Below are 15,832 nucleotides of genomic sequence, written 5' to 3'. Positions count from 1 at the left end.
TTGACTGATGACTCTTCAAGTATCAAATAACGTAGAAAACTATTTATTTCCACATCCTTCCTGTATTTGAGAAGCTTAAAAATACTGAGCTACGTAGGCTACTTCATACTAGAAAAGCTTTAGCAAGACATAACTAATGGAGACATTTCAAATGATTTCCACTGGCCAGCTGTCGTCGGAGTTTTCAACTCCACTGAACTGAATTCAGCATTCCCTCACCCACAAACTTAGGAACACAGCCCATGGATTTAAAGTTAAGGCGGTAAAGATAGCAAACTTACAGTGAGTTTTACAAAATATTAAGAATGAACAACAGCAAAAAATATGAACAACTTAAAGAATAACCATTTGTGCTGCTGTGTCAGGGTCTGATGGATTCAGGTTTGTGAGATGGTAAAGACCAGAGACACCACGTTCCAGGCTGAGGCTGAGGACAGCAGGCAGGTTGAGGTAGCTGGTAAGGCAGTCTGCTTTGGGAGTCCTTAGAGAACATTTTCCCCTTCAGAGTCTGTGTGCTTCCATGGAGTGAAGAAAATAGGGTGAGTGGGCTCAGAAATTAGGTGAAAGCTATTTTTCATTTACTAAAAAGCTTTACCTCAGGTGATGTGGTGGCTCGGCTGGCTAGATCTCCCACCCGCTATATATGTTTTAATCTTCTTGCCATAAAGAAATCTTAGTTAATAGATTTGTGTGCATGTGACCAGGGAAATGGTGAGGATTTGCTTCCTTTTTGTCCTTGGGTAACTGGAGCGTTCTTACTGACGGTGCAACATGCTTGTGAGTGAAAGTGGCATTGGAAAGGTCTACGCGGTCTGCGGCGATGTTGACCCTTGTATGTCGTTCAGAAAGGAAAGGCCTCTGGAGAGGAGGGCTCATCAGGCTGATATTCTGGAACCTCCTTGGTATCAAAGCATGCTGGGAGGAGAATCCTAAGGAAGTATCTCTTTTCATCCTTCTTGTTTTGTACTTGAGGAAAGGGACAGTCCGGTGGGATGAGGAATTGATGGAAATGTGCACAGCTTCTTAGATGTCAAGTCTAGGGCCTTTGTCCTCTTACTCCTGGCTAGTTCCACCACACCATTTCCCTGTGGGCAAAAGGATACCAGATTCACAGGCTAGCTTTTGGGAGGAGTTAGGAAGAATGCCTTCCGATGATGTTGTGAGGATGTGAATATGTATTTATATTGGGAAGGGTAGCATTGGGCGAGAAACAAGAGACTAAAGAAAAAAGATCGTGTATGTTATTTTTTAACTCTGCAGTATCAAATCTGCTAGAACTGTTACTTAAATTTAGTGTGTTCCCCCCCCCCAAATTATGGCGCGCGCGCGTGTGTATGCTTGTGTGTGTGTGTGTGTGTGTGTGTGTATGCTTGACCAACCCAGTAATTGTATTTAAGAAGTAGATAATCAGTCTGGGAGTCAAGCTTATTATACTTGGGTGACTGACCCTAAATTGTATACACCATACCGGAGTGGAAATTGATTTGGATACCATTGTTTCTGGCTCCTGCAGGTTTTGTATTGCATCCCTGAGCATGAGCGCAGAATGAAGCGGCGTTTGGATGACCAGGAGTCACCGGTGTATGCGGCCCAGCAGCGGCGGATCCCTGGCAGCACAGAGGCTTTTCCGCACCAGCACCGGGTGCTCGCCCCTGCCCCTCCCGTGTATGAAGCCGTGTCTGACACCATGCAATCAGCCACGGGCATTCAGTACTCGGTGACACCCAGCTATCAGGTAAACTTCAGCCACAAGCAGGTACAGGAGGACTGGTGACTTCACCCAGTGAAGCTTTTTAAGCATTTTTAAATCAAGTGTTCAATTTGACATTTTAAAAATGGAGTAGGTACAAAAAGTAGTAAGAGTGTACACTTGTGAAGCTCACTGTGCAGGTTAAGAATGAGGAAGAGGACTATCTCCACAACCTTAGAACTGTGCTATACATCCCTTCCTGGTCTGCTGAGTGGAACGTGGCGTCTGCCATTCTAGTCTCTTTTAGTTTCTGTCACTTTTGTTTGTTCTTGAAACAATATTGTTTAGTTAGCATGAGTTTGTTGAACTTCTATGTAAATGTTGTATATGCTCTTTGACTCATTGAGTTTCACTGAGTGTTGATGTAGTTGAGTCATTTTCACTCTGGTACAAATTAGAGGACGATGTTTATCCGTCCCACTGCTGAGGGACAGTTGGGCAGTTTCTGGCCCTGCTGATTAGAGGTGCTGCGGAGAACATGGGGGTGCATTCTTCTAGTGTGGTGCTGCTCATCGTGATCCTCTACAGCAAGAGAAGGTCCCTTACGCACGCCACGGTGCTGCTCCTGTGCGGGAGCCTTGTCCGCAAAGGACAACTCAGTTAAGCAGTGTTCCTCGACCCAGGGATTCACATGCTGGAGCAGCCCCGTGTTGCAGACCAGTTAGCAGGTTGGAGGGCACCTGGGGAAGAGTTTCTGAGAGTCTCTGAGAGCTTGCTGGGTCACGGAGTGCTAACATTTCAACTTGGATGGGTAGGCAATGCCAGTTTGTTGCCAAACTTATACTAGTGATAGTCCCATCACCATCATAAGTTACTCTTGCTGTCCCATATCCTGCTCAGTTTGTTGTGTGCAACTGGAAGGCATTTGTTAATTGTCCTTTTGTAATTGTTTGCGGAGCACCGAGTTTTGGTTCGTGGTGATGGAAAAATCACATCATTCAGGGATAGGGCTGCACAGCAGAAGGTTCTAAGTGTTAATAGGTTATACATCTGCAAAGAGCTGAATTGGTAAAGGCTGAGAGACAAAGACACATTTATCACAACAAAAGACAGCTCAGGCTGTCTATGCATGCCAACACCTCATGGGTTCTGGCTGTCCTGTTTGCTTCATGGAGAACATGTTCAGGGCTTCCATCCTACCCCCCGGCTTGCTGCACAGGATGGAAGTAATCGATGACCATGGGGGTGGGTGGGTTAAGGCCTATATATTTGGGGGGGTGTTTGAGGAAAAAATGGAGGTTTTTGGTGAACTTTTTGAAGCCCCTTCATAATATAGACACCCACCTCCCCTATCCCACCCCCACCACCCCGTCCTGTTGCTGTCTGTTCCAGTGCAGTGCATAATGACTACAGGAGAAGGACTGTCCATAGGGCTTCCAAGGCTGTAGTCTTTTTTTTAAATATCACTTTATTGGGGGCTCTTATACCATTCCATACATCAATTGTATCCAGCATATCTGTACATATGTTTCTACCATCATTTCCAAGACATGTTCTTTCTATTTGAGCCCTTGGTCTCAACTGTTCATTTCTCCCCTGTTCCCCCCCATTCCCCCTCCAAGGCTATAATCCTAATGGAAGCAGACCACCTCTTCCTCCTGTGGATAGGCTGTTGGGATCAAATTGCATAACTCTTTCTCCTATGGAGCAGCTGGTGGTTTCAAACTGCTGATCTTGTGGCTAGCTGCTTAACATGTAACCCACTAAGCCTCCTTAGAGGCATAGGTTCTAGCAATATCTTTTTTTAAATTAAACAATGAGCCTGGGGGAGATCTTCAGTTAACTTGGTAGTGGCTTTTACAAAGTATGGTTGATGCTAGGAATATAACTTGGTGTAATCTTTCTTGAGAGCAGTTTGGCAGTATTTATTCTGTATCACTCTTCTCGAGGAGTCCCCTATGAAATCATATGTTTTACTATATGGGGCTGGGGTCTCATATCAGAACTGAGCTAGTCTGGACTTTAAGGACTTAGGACAAAGCAAGGCTGCTTGTTTGCCCTTGGTGATCGTTTTTATTATCACAACTGTTCCCTGCCCTCTGGGGTTGTCAAATCTGTAATTGCCCACACAAAACCAGCCATCCCCAGTATTGACAGATTCCAGTGACGTCTTATAAAAACCTGTTCAGCACACACGTTAGAATATAGCAGCTCAAAACTAACAACCCTTGTTTGACGGAGGGTAGAGCTTTTGGAACTAAATAGTTTTTCTTTGACTTCTTTTGAGTCTTGTTTCTGTGACTTTATGATTCGGTATTTTCTGTCAGGGCAATCTTTGTAAATGTATGGAAATTTGAAGAAACTTTATTCATCAAGTTGTGGTACCTCTTTACCTCGAGAGAGGAAGGTTTGGTGTTAAATAGTCTCCTTATTTAAAAGTTCGGTCATGGCAAAAGAGAGTCATCTATGTCTGTCTCTTGAGGGGCTGGTGTGTATACTTTGTTAGTCTGATGAGCTAAGGGAGAAATTGAGCGTTTAGGTACTGACAACAGTTGCATCAAATCAAGCTATAAAAATTATGGGTTTGTCTTTTTCTCCACTTTTAAAACAGCTTTATTGAGATGTTCTTCTTTTTTTTTCTTTTTTTTCTGAGATGTTCTTCATATGCCATTTAAATCCACACATTCAAAGTATATAATTTTAAAATGTTTTTAGTATATTCACAGATATGCTATCATCATCACAGGCACTTTTAGAATGCTTTCATCACTTCAAGAAGAAACCCTCTATCCATAAGCCCCGCAAGCCTCTACTCTCATGCCCTAAGCAACCACTGACCTTTATCTTTCTAGATTTCCCTAGTCTAGACTCTTCCATATCCGCGGAATCATAGTTATGTGGCTTGTGTATCTGAATTCCACTTTTTATTGGCCCGTGGCGTGTCAGGGTTTTAAAATCACATTTACTTTGTTGTTGCAGCACAGCCTGTACTAATTCTGCACCCGTGTCTGTCGTTCAGTGGCACTGCTTACGTTCTTGCAGTCGTGCAACCATTCTCACCCTTTTCTGAGTGGTTCCTCCCCAGTCACCTAAATCCAGTGCGCCATCTATGCGTCTCTATCCAATCTTTCAAGAAGGCTTTACAAGTAAGGAGACACTGGTTCTTCACAATGCAAGAAGGTCTGATCTAAGTGATTTTTAATAGCTGAAGAGAATCCTATTATGTGACTGGGCTACCATTTATTTCATCATCCTCTTTGTGGGTACTTTTTTGCACTTTGTCTAATTATCTTTCTATGACACCTTTGGGGGGGGGGGGCTGTATAAACCATAACATTTCCTGTCTGTGTTTTGTCTTCCTAGGTTTCTGCTGTACCACAGAGCTCCAGCGGTCATGGGCCAGCCATTGCAGCGGTTCACAGCAGCCATCATCACCCCTCAGCGGTACAGCCCCATGGGGGCCAGGTGGTCCAGAGCCACACGCACCCCACCCCACCAGTGGCACCCGTGCAGGGACAGCAACAGTTTCAAAGGCTCAAGGTGTTCTTCAGCTCCTTTTTTCCTGTCTTTTTGTTTTTATCTGAGTTGGAAACATTGTGGTGGTTTGACAGCTTTTAACATCTCATCTTAGTGCCGGTGTGTGATCATAGACGAATACTGGGACCTGAGTCTAGAAATGTGTGCACAATGTATTGACTGCAAAGTACTCAAATTATCAGAAGGGAGGAGCTATTTTCCTAGAAACTAAATCTTAAAGTCCATTAACACGGATGCCTTCTTTTAAACTCTTTAGTTTTTAGCATAAGGTTTATTGAGCATACATGTGATGGGCGGTGGGCCAGAACAGTAATTACATCTTACTCCCCGGCAATGTCTTACAGTGTGATCTCTTTATTCTTGTTCATCACTTGCTGAATCGACTGACATCTTCAGGTCCACTCTTAGTAAGACATATTCTTTGTTGAAAGTTGGGGAACCTCATTGTGAATGAAGTGCAGTGCTTTCATCTGTTCTGCTGAGTGTGTGCTGGGGCTGCTCCAGGCTTTGAAATTCCTGAGGTGTCTGGAGAAGTGAAGCTTGTGTTCCCAGCTAACCTTGTTGCTCTGCTGCTTGCTTGAGCGATACTTTTCAGAATGTGTGAGAGTTGCAGCAAGTGCTCCAGAGTTCAGTTTTGCTAATTTTACATTTCTATAAAATGTGGAGTTGAGTATGTGAAATACAAATGTCTGCACTAGAAAGAGATCAGATGTTAGCTCTTAATTTGGGCACATTAGTCTGATTCTATCCTGGGTTGCTTGGAGGTAGGAAAGCATGATGTCCTCTTGAAGGGTGCTTCGTGTGTAGCAAATGACCCCAGCCTCTGAAGCACTGGTTTCAGTTCTCAGGAACTGATGTCATATTGGCCTGAGGAAGTTAGAAAGCTTCATGAACAATGTCGCATACCAAACTCTATAAGTTTATAAACCTGTTCTCTCCATTAGCTCAAGCAAGATCTTTAAAGAGGGTACAAATGATTTCAGCCTTAAAAAATGGCTAGGTCGTTTTCCGGACACCTTGTGTGACCTCTGCTGATGCATTCTTTTTTTTTAAATCATTTTATTGGGGGTTCATACAACTCATCACAATCCATACATACATCAGTTGTGTAAAGCACATTTGTACGTTCATTGCCCTCATCATTCTCAAAACATTTGCTCTCCACTTAAGCCCTTGGCATCAGCTCCTCATTTTCCCCCTCCCTCCCCGCTCTCCCCTCCCTCGTGAACCCTTGATAATAAATTATTATTTTGTCATATCTTATACTGTCCGGCGTCTCCCTTCACCCACTTTACTGTTGTCTATCCCCCAGGGTGGAGGTTATACGTAGATCTTTGTGATTGGTTCCCCCTTTCGACCCCACCCTCTCTCCACCCTCCCGTTATCACCACTCTCACCCCTGGTCCTGAAGGGCTCATCCGCCCTGGATTCCCTGGGTTTCCAGTTCCTATCTGTACTAGTGTACATCCTCTGGTCTAGCCAGATTTCTAAGGTAGAATTGGGATCATGATAGTAGGTGGGGAGGAAGTATTTAGGAACTAGAGGAAAGTTGTATGTTTCGTTGCTACACTGCACCGTGGCTGACTCATCTCCTCCCCGGGACCCTTCCATATGATTGCCTACATTGATATGATTTTTTTGTTCTTTGATGCCTGATACCTCATCCCTTCGACACCTCATGATCGCACAGGCTGGTGTGTTTCTTCCATGTGGGCTTTGTTGCTTCTGAGCTAAATGGCCGCTTGTTTACCTTAAGCCTTTTAAGACCCCAGACGCTCTATCTTTTGATAGCCAGGCACCATCCGCTTTCTTCACCACATTTGCTTATGCACCCTTTTGTCTTCAGTGATTGTACTGAGGAGGTAAGCACACAGTGATATAATTTTTTGTTCTTTGATGCCTGGTAACTGATCCCTTCGACACCTTGTGATCACACAGGCTGATGTGCATCTGCTGATACATTCTTTCAAATGTTAATACTCTGTAGAGTGATGGCTGTGTGCCCAAATTTATTGCTGTTTAGACTTAGCACTTTACCAAGCCCTGAAACTATTTATTAAAGTTTTGCTTTAACTGATTAATTCCATAGTAATACTGTATTCGATAGTTAATGCTTTATTGTTGCACAAAGTTTTTTAAATGTGCTATTAAAGCTAGCAGAAATCTATTCTTGGAGCCTTTTTTAAGTGCCCTTATCAAAGCACAACACGTTCTTGACTTAGTTTCCTCACAGGAGTCCTGGGTATAAATATACAGATTGGACTTTGTTTTATAGAGACTGGCAAAGAAGCAAGAATGGCTTTAGAGTCGAGGTTAGAGTGTGAATCACAGCAGAGCTTGGGTTTCTGGTTTTGTTCTTGCAGTTATAAGCACTTGTGTTTGCTTTCTACTGAGGAGAGGTAAAATGCTTTCTTGTGCTGCCATGAAGTTTAGTTCAGTAGTCCCACATTGCCTGCCCTATTTGGATCAGTCAAGATGCCTTATAAGCATTTGCATCGACTTCATTAAACAATTTACTATACGCTATAATAAGGATGTATTCCATGAGAATGCTTAGGTTATTTTAAGCATCAAATTGTCCCTACTTTCCTTTTGTCTTTGGCAGATTGGTGACAAGGAAAATTTGAATGATTTGAGGGATGCTTGGTGTGATTTTATTTGTTGAATGCCAGCACCATAAATATTTGGCACATATTTAGCAAGTTCTCTTCATAGTTGTTTGTGTTGGTCTTCCAAACAAGATCTGGAATGATCCTATTAACGTGATCCAGGAAAATTCAGCAGCGAAGTCTAAGATTCTCCTTAGGTGCTCCTCTTATGTCTGCAGCTATTCAATAGCTACTTCTAAGGCTTGGGGTGTTGTTTTTTGTTGTTGTTGTTAAGTTGTTCTTGGATTCTATGCATGCTTTTATAGAGAGTTATACTTTAGGCAATGGAAGAATTTGCTCATGATTTTTAAGTGGTTTCTCATTTATTTTATTTTATTTTTTTTCTTTTTTAACATTTTATTAGGGGCTCATACAACTGTTATCCCAATCCATCCACACATCAATTGTGTAAAGCGCATTTGTACATCGTTTCTGAAAACATTTTCTCTCCATTTAAACCCACGACATTAGGTCCTCATTTTTCCCCTCCCTCCCCTCTCCCCGCTCCCGCATGAGCCCTTGATAGTTTATAAATGGGTATTTTGTCATATCTTGCCCTGTCCGACTTCTACCTTCATCCACTTTTCGGTTGTCTGTCCCCCAGGGAGGAGGTCACACACAGTTCCATGTAATCGGTTCCCTCTTTCCTACCCATTCTCCCTTTACTCTCCCTGTTTTGCCACTCACACCACTGGTCCTATAGGGCTCATCCGTCCTGGATGGTTTCTCATTTATAATGGGATCATACTTTTTTTTTGCTTTCTTTAAAAGGTAGTGTTAATTTATAACTAAATTTTAAACGATGGTTCACTGTGACCTTCAAATTCCTTTTTCTTCTAAACATACACATATCAGGGGAGCTTCAAAAAGTTAAGAGAAATGCCATTCATCTTTTAACTACATTTTTCAGGAACTGTTTGAAGCCATCTCATATCACATATACTTCTCTCCTTCAGGCTTCTAAACTTTTTTTTTGCTTGATATAGTAATGATATTACAATATATCATGTCTATTGATTTCCCCCCCTTGCTCATGTGATTGTTGGTACTTTTCTTAAATATCCCTGTTGCCTTTGTTCCTGCTCCAAATTTCGTGTGCTTTCTGTGCCCTCAACTTGGTCATTAATGAAAATGTCCAGTAGAAATGGCCATTTGATTTCTAAAGTATAGAAAAATCAACCACCAAAGGGGAGTGGGTATAGAGCAAGTATATGAGGTAATAGCAGAATTGTACTGGGCAGAGCAGAGCTTTCTTAGTATGCATTTTTCCTTTGAAGCGAACATCGAGTAATTTGCTTTGAGTTAGTGCACCTAGTGGCCGTCACCTGGGAAGGTGCTCTCTGGTCACAGTGAATTTTTTGTAAAAGTTTCACTTGACCCCCCATTCTTTTTTTGTGTGTGTGATGGCTGATTAATCAGAGCAGTGTGTGACTGAAATTTTATTTCCTGCTTGGGGAAAATGCCACAGAAACTGTTGTGATGTTGAACACAACTTACAAGCACAGCACTGTGGGAAAAGCTCAAGTGTACCAGTGGTTTTCTTGTTGCAAAAAAGGCTAACTGTTGATTGATAACAAACCTCGTTCTGGATGTCCACCAACTTCCCAAACGGATGAAAATGTCAGTTCATAGTATATTTGGTGTTCGTTGCACAAGGTCAGGCTGTTGATCAAGCTTTCTCTTTAGAGATTCTGAAAAGATTGCGTTAACAGTGTGCGACAAAAATGGCCTGATTTGTGGCAGACGCAAGACTGGTTTTGCTATCATGATGATGCACCTGCTCATACAGCCATCTCAGTAAGCCAGTTTTTTTAGCAAAAAACAGCATGCCTCTCTTGCCCCATGCACCTTACTCACCTCACCTCACTTGTGGGACTTCTTTTTGTTTCCTTGAATGAAGGGGGGAAATGAAAGGACAGCAATTTGACAATGTTGAAGAGGTGAAAAAAATGTTTCCAAGAATAGAATCGCAGATTTGACCAATGTATAAGTATAATGGAGAGTACTTTGAAGGTGGTAAGGTTGTTTTGTAAAAAAATTTAAATACATAGATTGGGGTGGGGTGGGGTGGGGGGGATTCCAGTTATTGTCAGGTATCCCCGTGTACCATTTGTGTTATAGCAACAATGAAATACTCTTCATGTAACTATTGCCTTGAGGGACGTAGGGCAGCTCTGGACATAACATTTAAACACATTTATGTGGCATAAAACCACACACACAGAAAACAACTGCCATGGAATGAATTTGGACTGACAACAATCCAATAGAGATTTTGTGAGGCCATAAATCTTTATGGGAACAGAGACTGTCGTCTTTATTTCAAGGATCATCTGGAGAGTTTGATCCGCTGACCTTGTGGTTAGTAGTCCAACACACACCCAGCAGCAGCTCCAGGCCTCTCGTGTATCATGAAAGTAGGACTCATATCAGATAACATCAAACTTTTAAGTATGTGACCACATGATAAATGATAGCTGGAGTTGTATTTAAAGCAAAACAAATCAAAAACTTCAGTAGCCAGTGTAAAGGACTCTTGGCAAAGTGGAATGACTTATACATTGACCCCAGTACTTCTTCAGTTTGGGAAGTCCTGCTAGGACAGTAGTTTAGCGCTTGGCTGACAACCGGTGCTTCACGCCCACTGGCCAGCCTATAGGAGACAGGTGTGACAGTTAGCTTCCATCAGGTATACCTGTGGAGACTCAATGGAGCCTTTTACTCTGCCCTGTGACCTGTGTCTGCTGAATCCTCGCTGAGTCAGCTGACTTCCATTTTCCAAAGGCCCCTTGTGGCGTTTTACCATGCTGTTTCCTCTGACTCTTCACGGGGCTTCACATTGGCTGACCTGTACTCATCCGTAGAGCTCAGGTTAGACCCTCTCCTAGGGAAGCCATCCCTTCCCTACACTCAACAGTTGCCCACTCTTTACCTACTGACATTGCTGTCTAGTACATCGCCGCTCTATTGTGATTCCTGACAAGATGTGAACAAACTTCTATGGAGCTAGGACTGTAGCTACTTTGTCACTATCTCCGTGCACAATTTTGTAGACATTTGTTTCATTTACATAAGAGATTGTTTTATTTTTATGTACCTGATTTAGCTGTAGTGATTCTTGGCTTATTTTCTCTGTATAATGGACACTTCTCCCTGTCTCATCAGGTGGAGGATGCGCTCTCCTATCTTGACCAGGTGAAGCTGCAGTTTGGTAGTCAGCCTCAGGTCTACAATGACTTCCTTGACATCATGAAGGAATTTAAATCTCAGAGGTAAATGACATACATGGTGATCTTCAAGTTTTGTGCTTGCAGTGTTCATTGTAGGGGGAGGAATATAGCTCGTTTTCCTCTGCTAGAAGATAAAGGATGCCCCGCTGTGGTGGATTTACTTTTCACGGCCATGTCTTTGGTTTCTGTTTCTTTATTGATTGAAATGACAGAAAGTAGACCTTGGTTTTCTTCCTGTTGGTAACTTGCTTTGCGTATCCTCTCCGTTGTGGAAGTCGCATTGCTAATGGTGTCGGCGGTTTCACGTTTTCATTGGTTTAGGAGACACTGGAAAAAAAATTTAAAAAGAAAGAGACATTGGTGTTCTGACACCTGCAAGGGAGCAGCTCATGCAAGCAGTGAAGGCGTCACACCATGCACCAAAGCTTGGTTTTGCTGAAGTACAAGCAAATTTACTTTGCTTAGATTTACTGTCTCGATATTTGTTTGATAACTATTACCATAAATGTATATTCAGTTTTTAATTGTAAACAAACCTCTTTAAATGTACATTTGAAACTAACTTAGAATTTTAAAGAGTATTTTATGTGTTGTTAATTGTTAATTATGCAAGTTGTTTTATCTATTATTTTGTTTAGAAAGCCCAGTAGAATGTGTGTCATTTTTCTTCTGAATGTCTTTTTTTTTTTTTTTTCCTTTTTAAAATCAGCATTGACACTCCAGGAGTGATTAGTCGGGTGTCCCAGCTGTTCAAAGGCCACCCAGACCTGATCATGGGCTTCAATACCTTTTTGCCCCCTGGCTACAAAATTGAGGTGCAAACCAATGACATGGTGAATGTCACAACTCCTGGTCAGGTTCATCAGATTCCCACCCATGGCATACAGCCTCAGCCTCAACCACCACCCCAACATCCGTCCCAGCCTTCAGCACAGTCAACCCCAGCTCCTGCCCAGCCTGCTCCTCAGCCTCCACCTGCCAAAGTTAGCAAGGTGAGCACCAAGAATGTTTTCCATGATGTGAATTTCAGCATTAGAAAGCACTTCATTGATGTGTCCCCATTATATAATACTTAGATGATTTCATCAAAGAAAGTGTGAAGTTGTCAACAAACTAAAGTAGTTCACAGTCACACACCCAATATTTAGATATCTGTTACAGCTATGGTGTTTTTGGGTGGTACACATCACTACTAGCGGAGGGGCTTGTGGCAAAGACAGGCCTGGTGGTTTGCTTTGGAGAAGTCCCAGCCATGAAAACCCTATGGAGCACCATTCTGCTCAGCACTGAGGGGAGTCAAAATCCATGAGTGAGAATTGCTCTACCGCGATTTCAAATCAACACAATTTCAAAACAACAAAGGAGTTCTTTAAGAACTCCTTTGCCCCTAATTGCTGCTGATTGAGTCCATGAGTTTCCAAAGAGTTGGTGACTTTGTGACTTTGACAGTATAGGCAGAAATGACCATTTTATCATGGTTAAATTAGAGTACTTCCCCACCTGGTCATTATCTTACAACACTTGTACTCTCTTGACCTGACTGGATCAGATGAAGATGAGCAGGAGCACATGGTGGTGACATGTTCTTGGCTCAGAACTGCACTGTCTCAGTAAGGTAGCCACCAGCCACTTAACTTAGGGCTATTCATTTAATTAAAATCTATTCAGCTCTTCTTGCATTTGCAGTAGCCACATGTGGTGATCACTCAGGACAGTGCAAAGAAAGAACATTTCACATCTAAGCAAGTCCTACTAGGGTAGCAATGATATCAACGACTTTTTATGGGGAATTAAGCCAAAATTGAGGTGCTATCTTTTCTGACATTGAAGATCCCTGTAAAATGTGCTCTTATCTATTTGTATTTGGTGAACTAAGGGGCTTTTTAAAAAATTACATATTAAAAGTATTTCCTATAATTGGAAATATATCTAGCTTTAAGGTTTTTTTTTTTTAAGGTTATATTTTGAAATGGAATTATTGTCATGGGATGCGGGAGCCCTTCACACCTTACTCCCAGTACGGTTTATTTAAATGGAGTTAAAATGACTTGGCCAAGTCGTAAAGACTATAAGTTAGCCAGGTGTGTTGTTTCTTACCTGTGTTCCTGATGATGCTTTTGTTTGTTTTAGCCTTCTCAACTACAAGCACATAATCCAGCCAATCAGCAGACTCCCCCACTTCCACCATATGCATCACCACGTTCCCCGCCAGTCCAGCCTCACACACCAGTGACAATCTCATTGGGAACAGCCCCATCCTTGCAGAACAATCAGCCTGTGGAGTTTAATCACGCCATCAACTATGTTAATAAGATCAAGAATAGGTTCCAGGGCCAGCCCGACATCTACAAAGCGTTTCTGGAGATTTTGCACACGTATCAAGTAAGTGACTTTGCCCTTTTCGTCTGCCTTCGGCAGGTCACCCTCGCTCTCAGGGCATTGGCTTGAGGAGAAACTGAGTAACAATTGTTGATGCTCACTATCCTTACTGAAGTTAGTCAGCTGGAGAGTACAGTGGGGGTGTGTAAAGTCCATTGTCTTTGCCTGATGATATGCCTGCAGCACGCAGCCCTGTGAAGGGAGAGCTGTTTATCTGGAAAGCCAGAGGGACAATTTGCTTTGTGCAGTTAATCTACAGTAAAAGGAAGAATTTCTCTTAACGCCTTGTGTTTTATCACATGGCAGTTGTCCCTGGGCATTGACAGTTACTATCCTACTTTTAAAGGAATTGTCAGCCACCATCTTCTCCTTTCTCAGTCAAAACAGGTGAAGTCTGGTAGCATACAAAACAACTATTAGATATCCCAGAAAGTGTGCAAAGTGAGTCATTCAAAATAGTAGCGCTCTGATCTCTTCTCACTTGTCATTTTTTTATTCAGAAAGAGCAGCGAAACGCCAAGGAAGCTGGGGGGAACTACACCCCTGCGCTGACAGAGCAGGAAGTGTATGCCCAAGTGGCGCGGCTCTTTAAAAATCAGGAAGATTTACTGTCAGAGTTTGGACAATTCCTACCAGATGCCAACAGCTCGGTGGTAATTCTTTTTTTTTTTTTTTTAACAAAATACACTGTTTAGGATTATTCTTGTCTTAAGAAGCTGGAACCAGGAAGGCACTTTTCATACATGACTTGCTTTGATATGAGCATTAATTTCTTTCACGTGTCTTGATCAGCTCTTAAGCAAAACAACTGCTGAGAAGGTGGATTCCGTGAGAAATGACCATGGAGGCACTGTGAAGAAGCCCCAACTGAACAACAAGCCACAGAGGCCCAGCCAGAATGGCTGCCAGATCCGCCGGCACTCTGGGACAGGCACAACCCCTCCCGTGAAGGTGAAAACTAGCAGCATTTGCTCATTTTGGCCTGTGGATGCAATTATGTTTTTAATCAAAGCATTCAGACAGTTGGGTTCTGGGTATCCTGGGTGAGTTTGTGTACTTCACAAAAACTGAATGCCAAGCTTTGTGTCTGGCTTTGTAAACAAATGTTCCCCCAAACCAATCCACTCTCACTGCCATTGAATCGTTTCCGACTCATAACCACCCTCTAGGACAGTAGAACTGCCCCTGTGGGTTTCTGAGGCTAACCCTTTACAGAGTGGAGCCCTAGTGGCATAGTGCTTATGAGTTGGGGTGCGACCTGCAAGGTCAGCAGTTCGAAAACACTATAGCTGCTTTGTGGGAGGAAGCCAGGGCTTTCTACTCTTATTGACAGTTACGATTTCAGAAACTCAGAAGGGTAGTCCTGCCCTGTCCTATAGGGTCCCTGTGAGTCGGCATGGACTCAGTGGCAGTGGGTTGGGTTTGGGTTGGAACCCTTCGGGAGTAGCAGACCTCGTCTCTCTCCTGAGCAACACCTGGGGGTTTCAAACTGCTGACCTTGCTTAGCAGCCCAGCCCCTAACCCTCGCTGTTCAGGCCTCCCAAGACTTCCAGTTATGGCTTGGATGACTGTGCCTCTTAGTTCTTAGTGTTTATCTCTGCATTTCCTTTTTTGTTATTAGCTGTCATCTCATTTTTTATTTTGTTTGTTGCGAGAGTTTTTAAGACATAAACCAACTTTTCCTTGTTCTGATTTGGTGCTCTTCTCTTGCCTTGTGTTCAGAAAGATTTATGGGTTTTGATGATTTTTCAGAAATGATCTGTGGTCTTATGGGACCTGTCTTTGGTCTAGAGGACTCTTCTGTCCAGTATTCTTTGTTGTGTTACCAGCTCATCTGTCATCTTAATCTCCAAGGCCAGGACCATTGGGCTATAATGTGGATGGTTTTAAACTCTTGTTAGTGAGTTGTCTTTTGATGTTGATTCTTACAGCAAACACATGATCTGCTCACAGAAAGCTTACAAAGACTGACATGTATTAGGCACTACTGAAAGACCCTGCTTTTTCAGTGTCTGTGTAATGGGTTCTCCTTTTGAAATCACACTAGACATGGTAATAGTTTATATTCACTTTCTTTTATAAAATATATTCACTTTCATAGTAGAAACCAGCCCAGCACATAGGTTGCACTCGTCAATTGGTCTCACCTACACTGGATTACCCACAGGTGGAAACACTAGATGGGGTCCTACAATGCCCCACCTCCTTTCTGCTCAGTCAGTGTAAGAGGCTATGGCTCCTACGAGGGCACCTGAGGTTCCACAGGTAAAGGCGTTCCTGCTCACGGTACATGTGCATTTCTTCCTGAAGTAGATTGCTTGGCAGGGTAGTCTTGGTCTGTTCGTTTC

General features: G+C 42.8%; 1 protein-coding gene across 1 annotated transcript in view; it reads left to right on the top strand.

Annotated features, from left to right (window-relative positions):
- The window catches only part of SIN3A (SIN3 transcription regulator family member A), a 63,828-nt gene that overhangs the window by 23,032 nt on the left and 24,964 nt on the right, over nucleotides 1-15,832 (top strand). The window contains exons 2-9 of the mRNA XM_004712048.2: nucleotides 1,514-1,735; nucleotides 5,054-5,230; nucleotides 11,041-11,147; nucleotides 11,815-12,097; nucleotides 13,236-13,487; nucleotides 13,985-14,137; nucleotides 14,277-14,435; nucleotides 15,652-15,749. Of these exons, the coding sequence (XP_004712105.1) occupies nucleotides 1,547-1,735; nucleotides 5,054-5,230; nucleotides 11,041-11,147; nucleotides 11,815-12,097; nucleotides 13,236-13,487; nucleotides 13,985-14,137; nucleotides 14,277-14,435; nucleotides 15,652-15,749 (1,418 nt within the window). The 5' untranslated portion in view covers nucleotides 1,514-1,546. The remainder of the gene's footprint in view (nucleotides 1-1,513; nucleotides 1,736-5,053; nucleotides 5,231-11,040; nucleotides 11,148-11,814; nucleotides 12,098-13,235; nucleotides 13,488-13,984; nucleotides 14,138-14,276; nucleotides 14,436-15,651; nucleotides 15,750-15,832) is intronic.

This window comes from Echinops telfairi, unplaced genomic scaffold, assembly GCF_000313985.2.
Source record: "Echinops telfairi isolate 266 unplaced genomic scaffold, ASM31398v2 ScPeMD7_7475;HRSCAF=8513, whole genome shotgun sequence".
NCBI classification, from domain to species: domain Eukaryota; kingdom Metazoa; phylum Chordata; class Mammalia; order Afrosoricida; family Tenrecidae; genus Echinops; species Echinops telfairi.
Note: the sequence above shows the minus strand (reverse complement) of the source record. Positions and strands in the feature narration are given on the sequence as shown.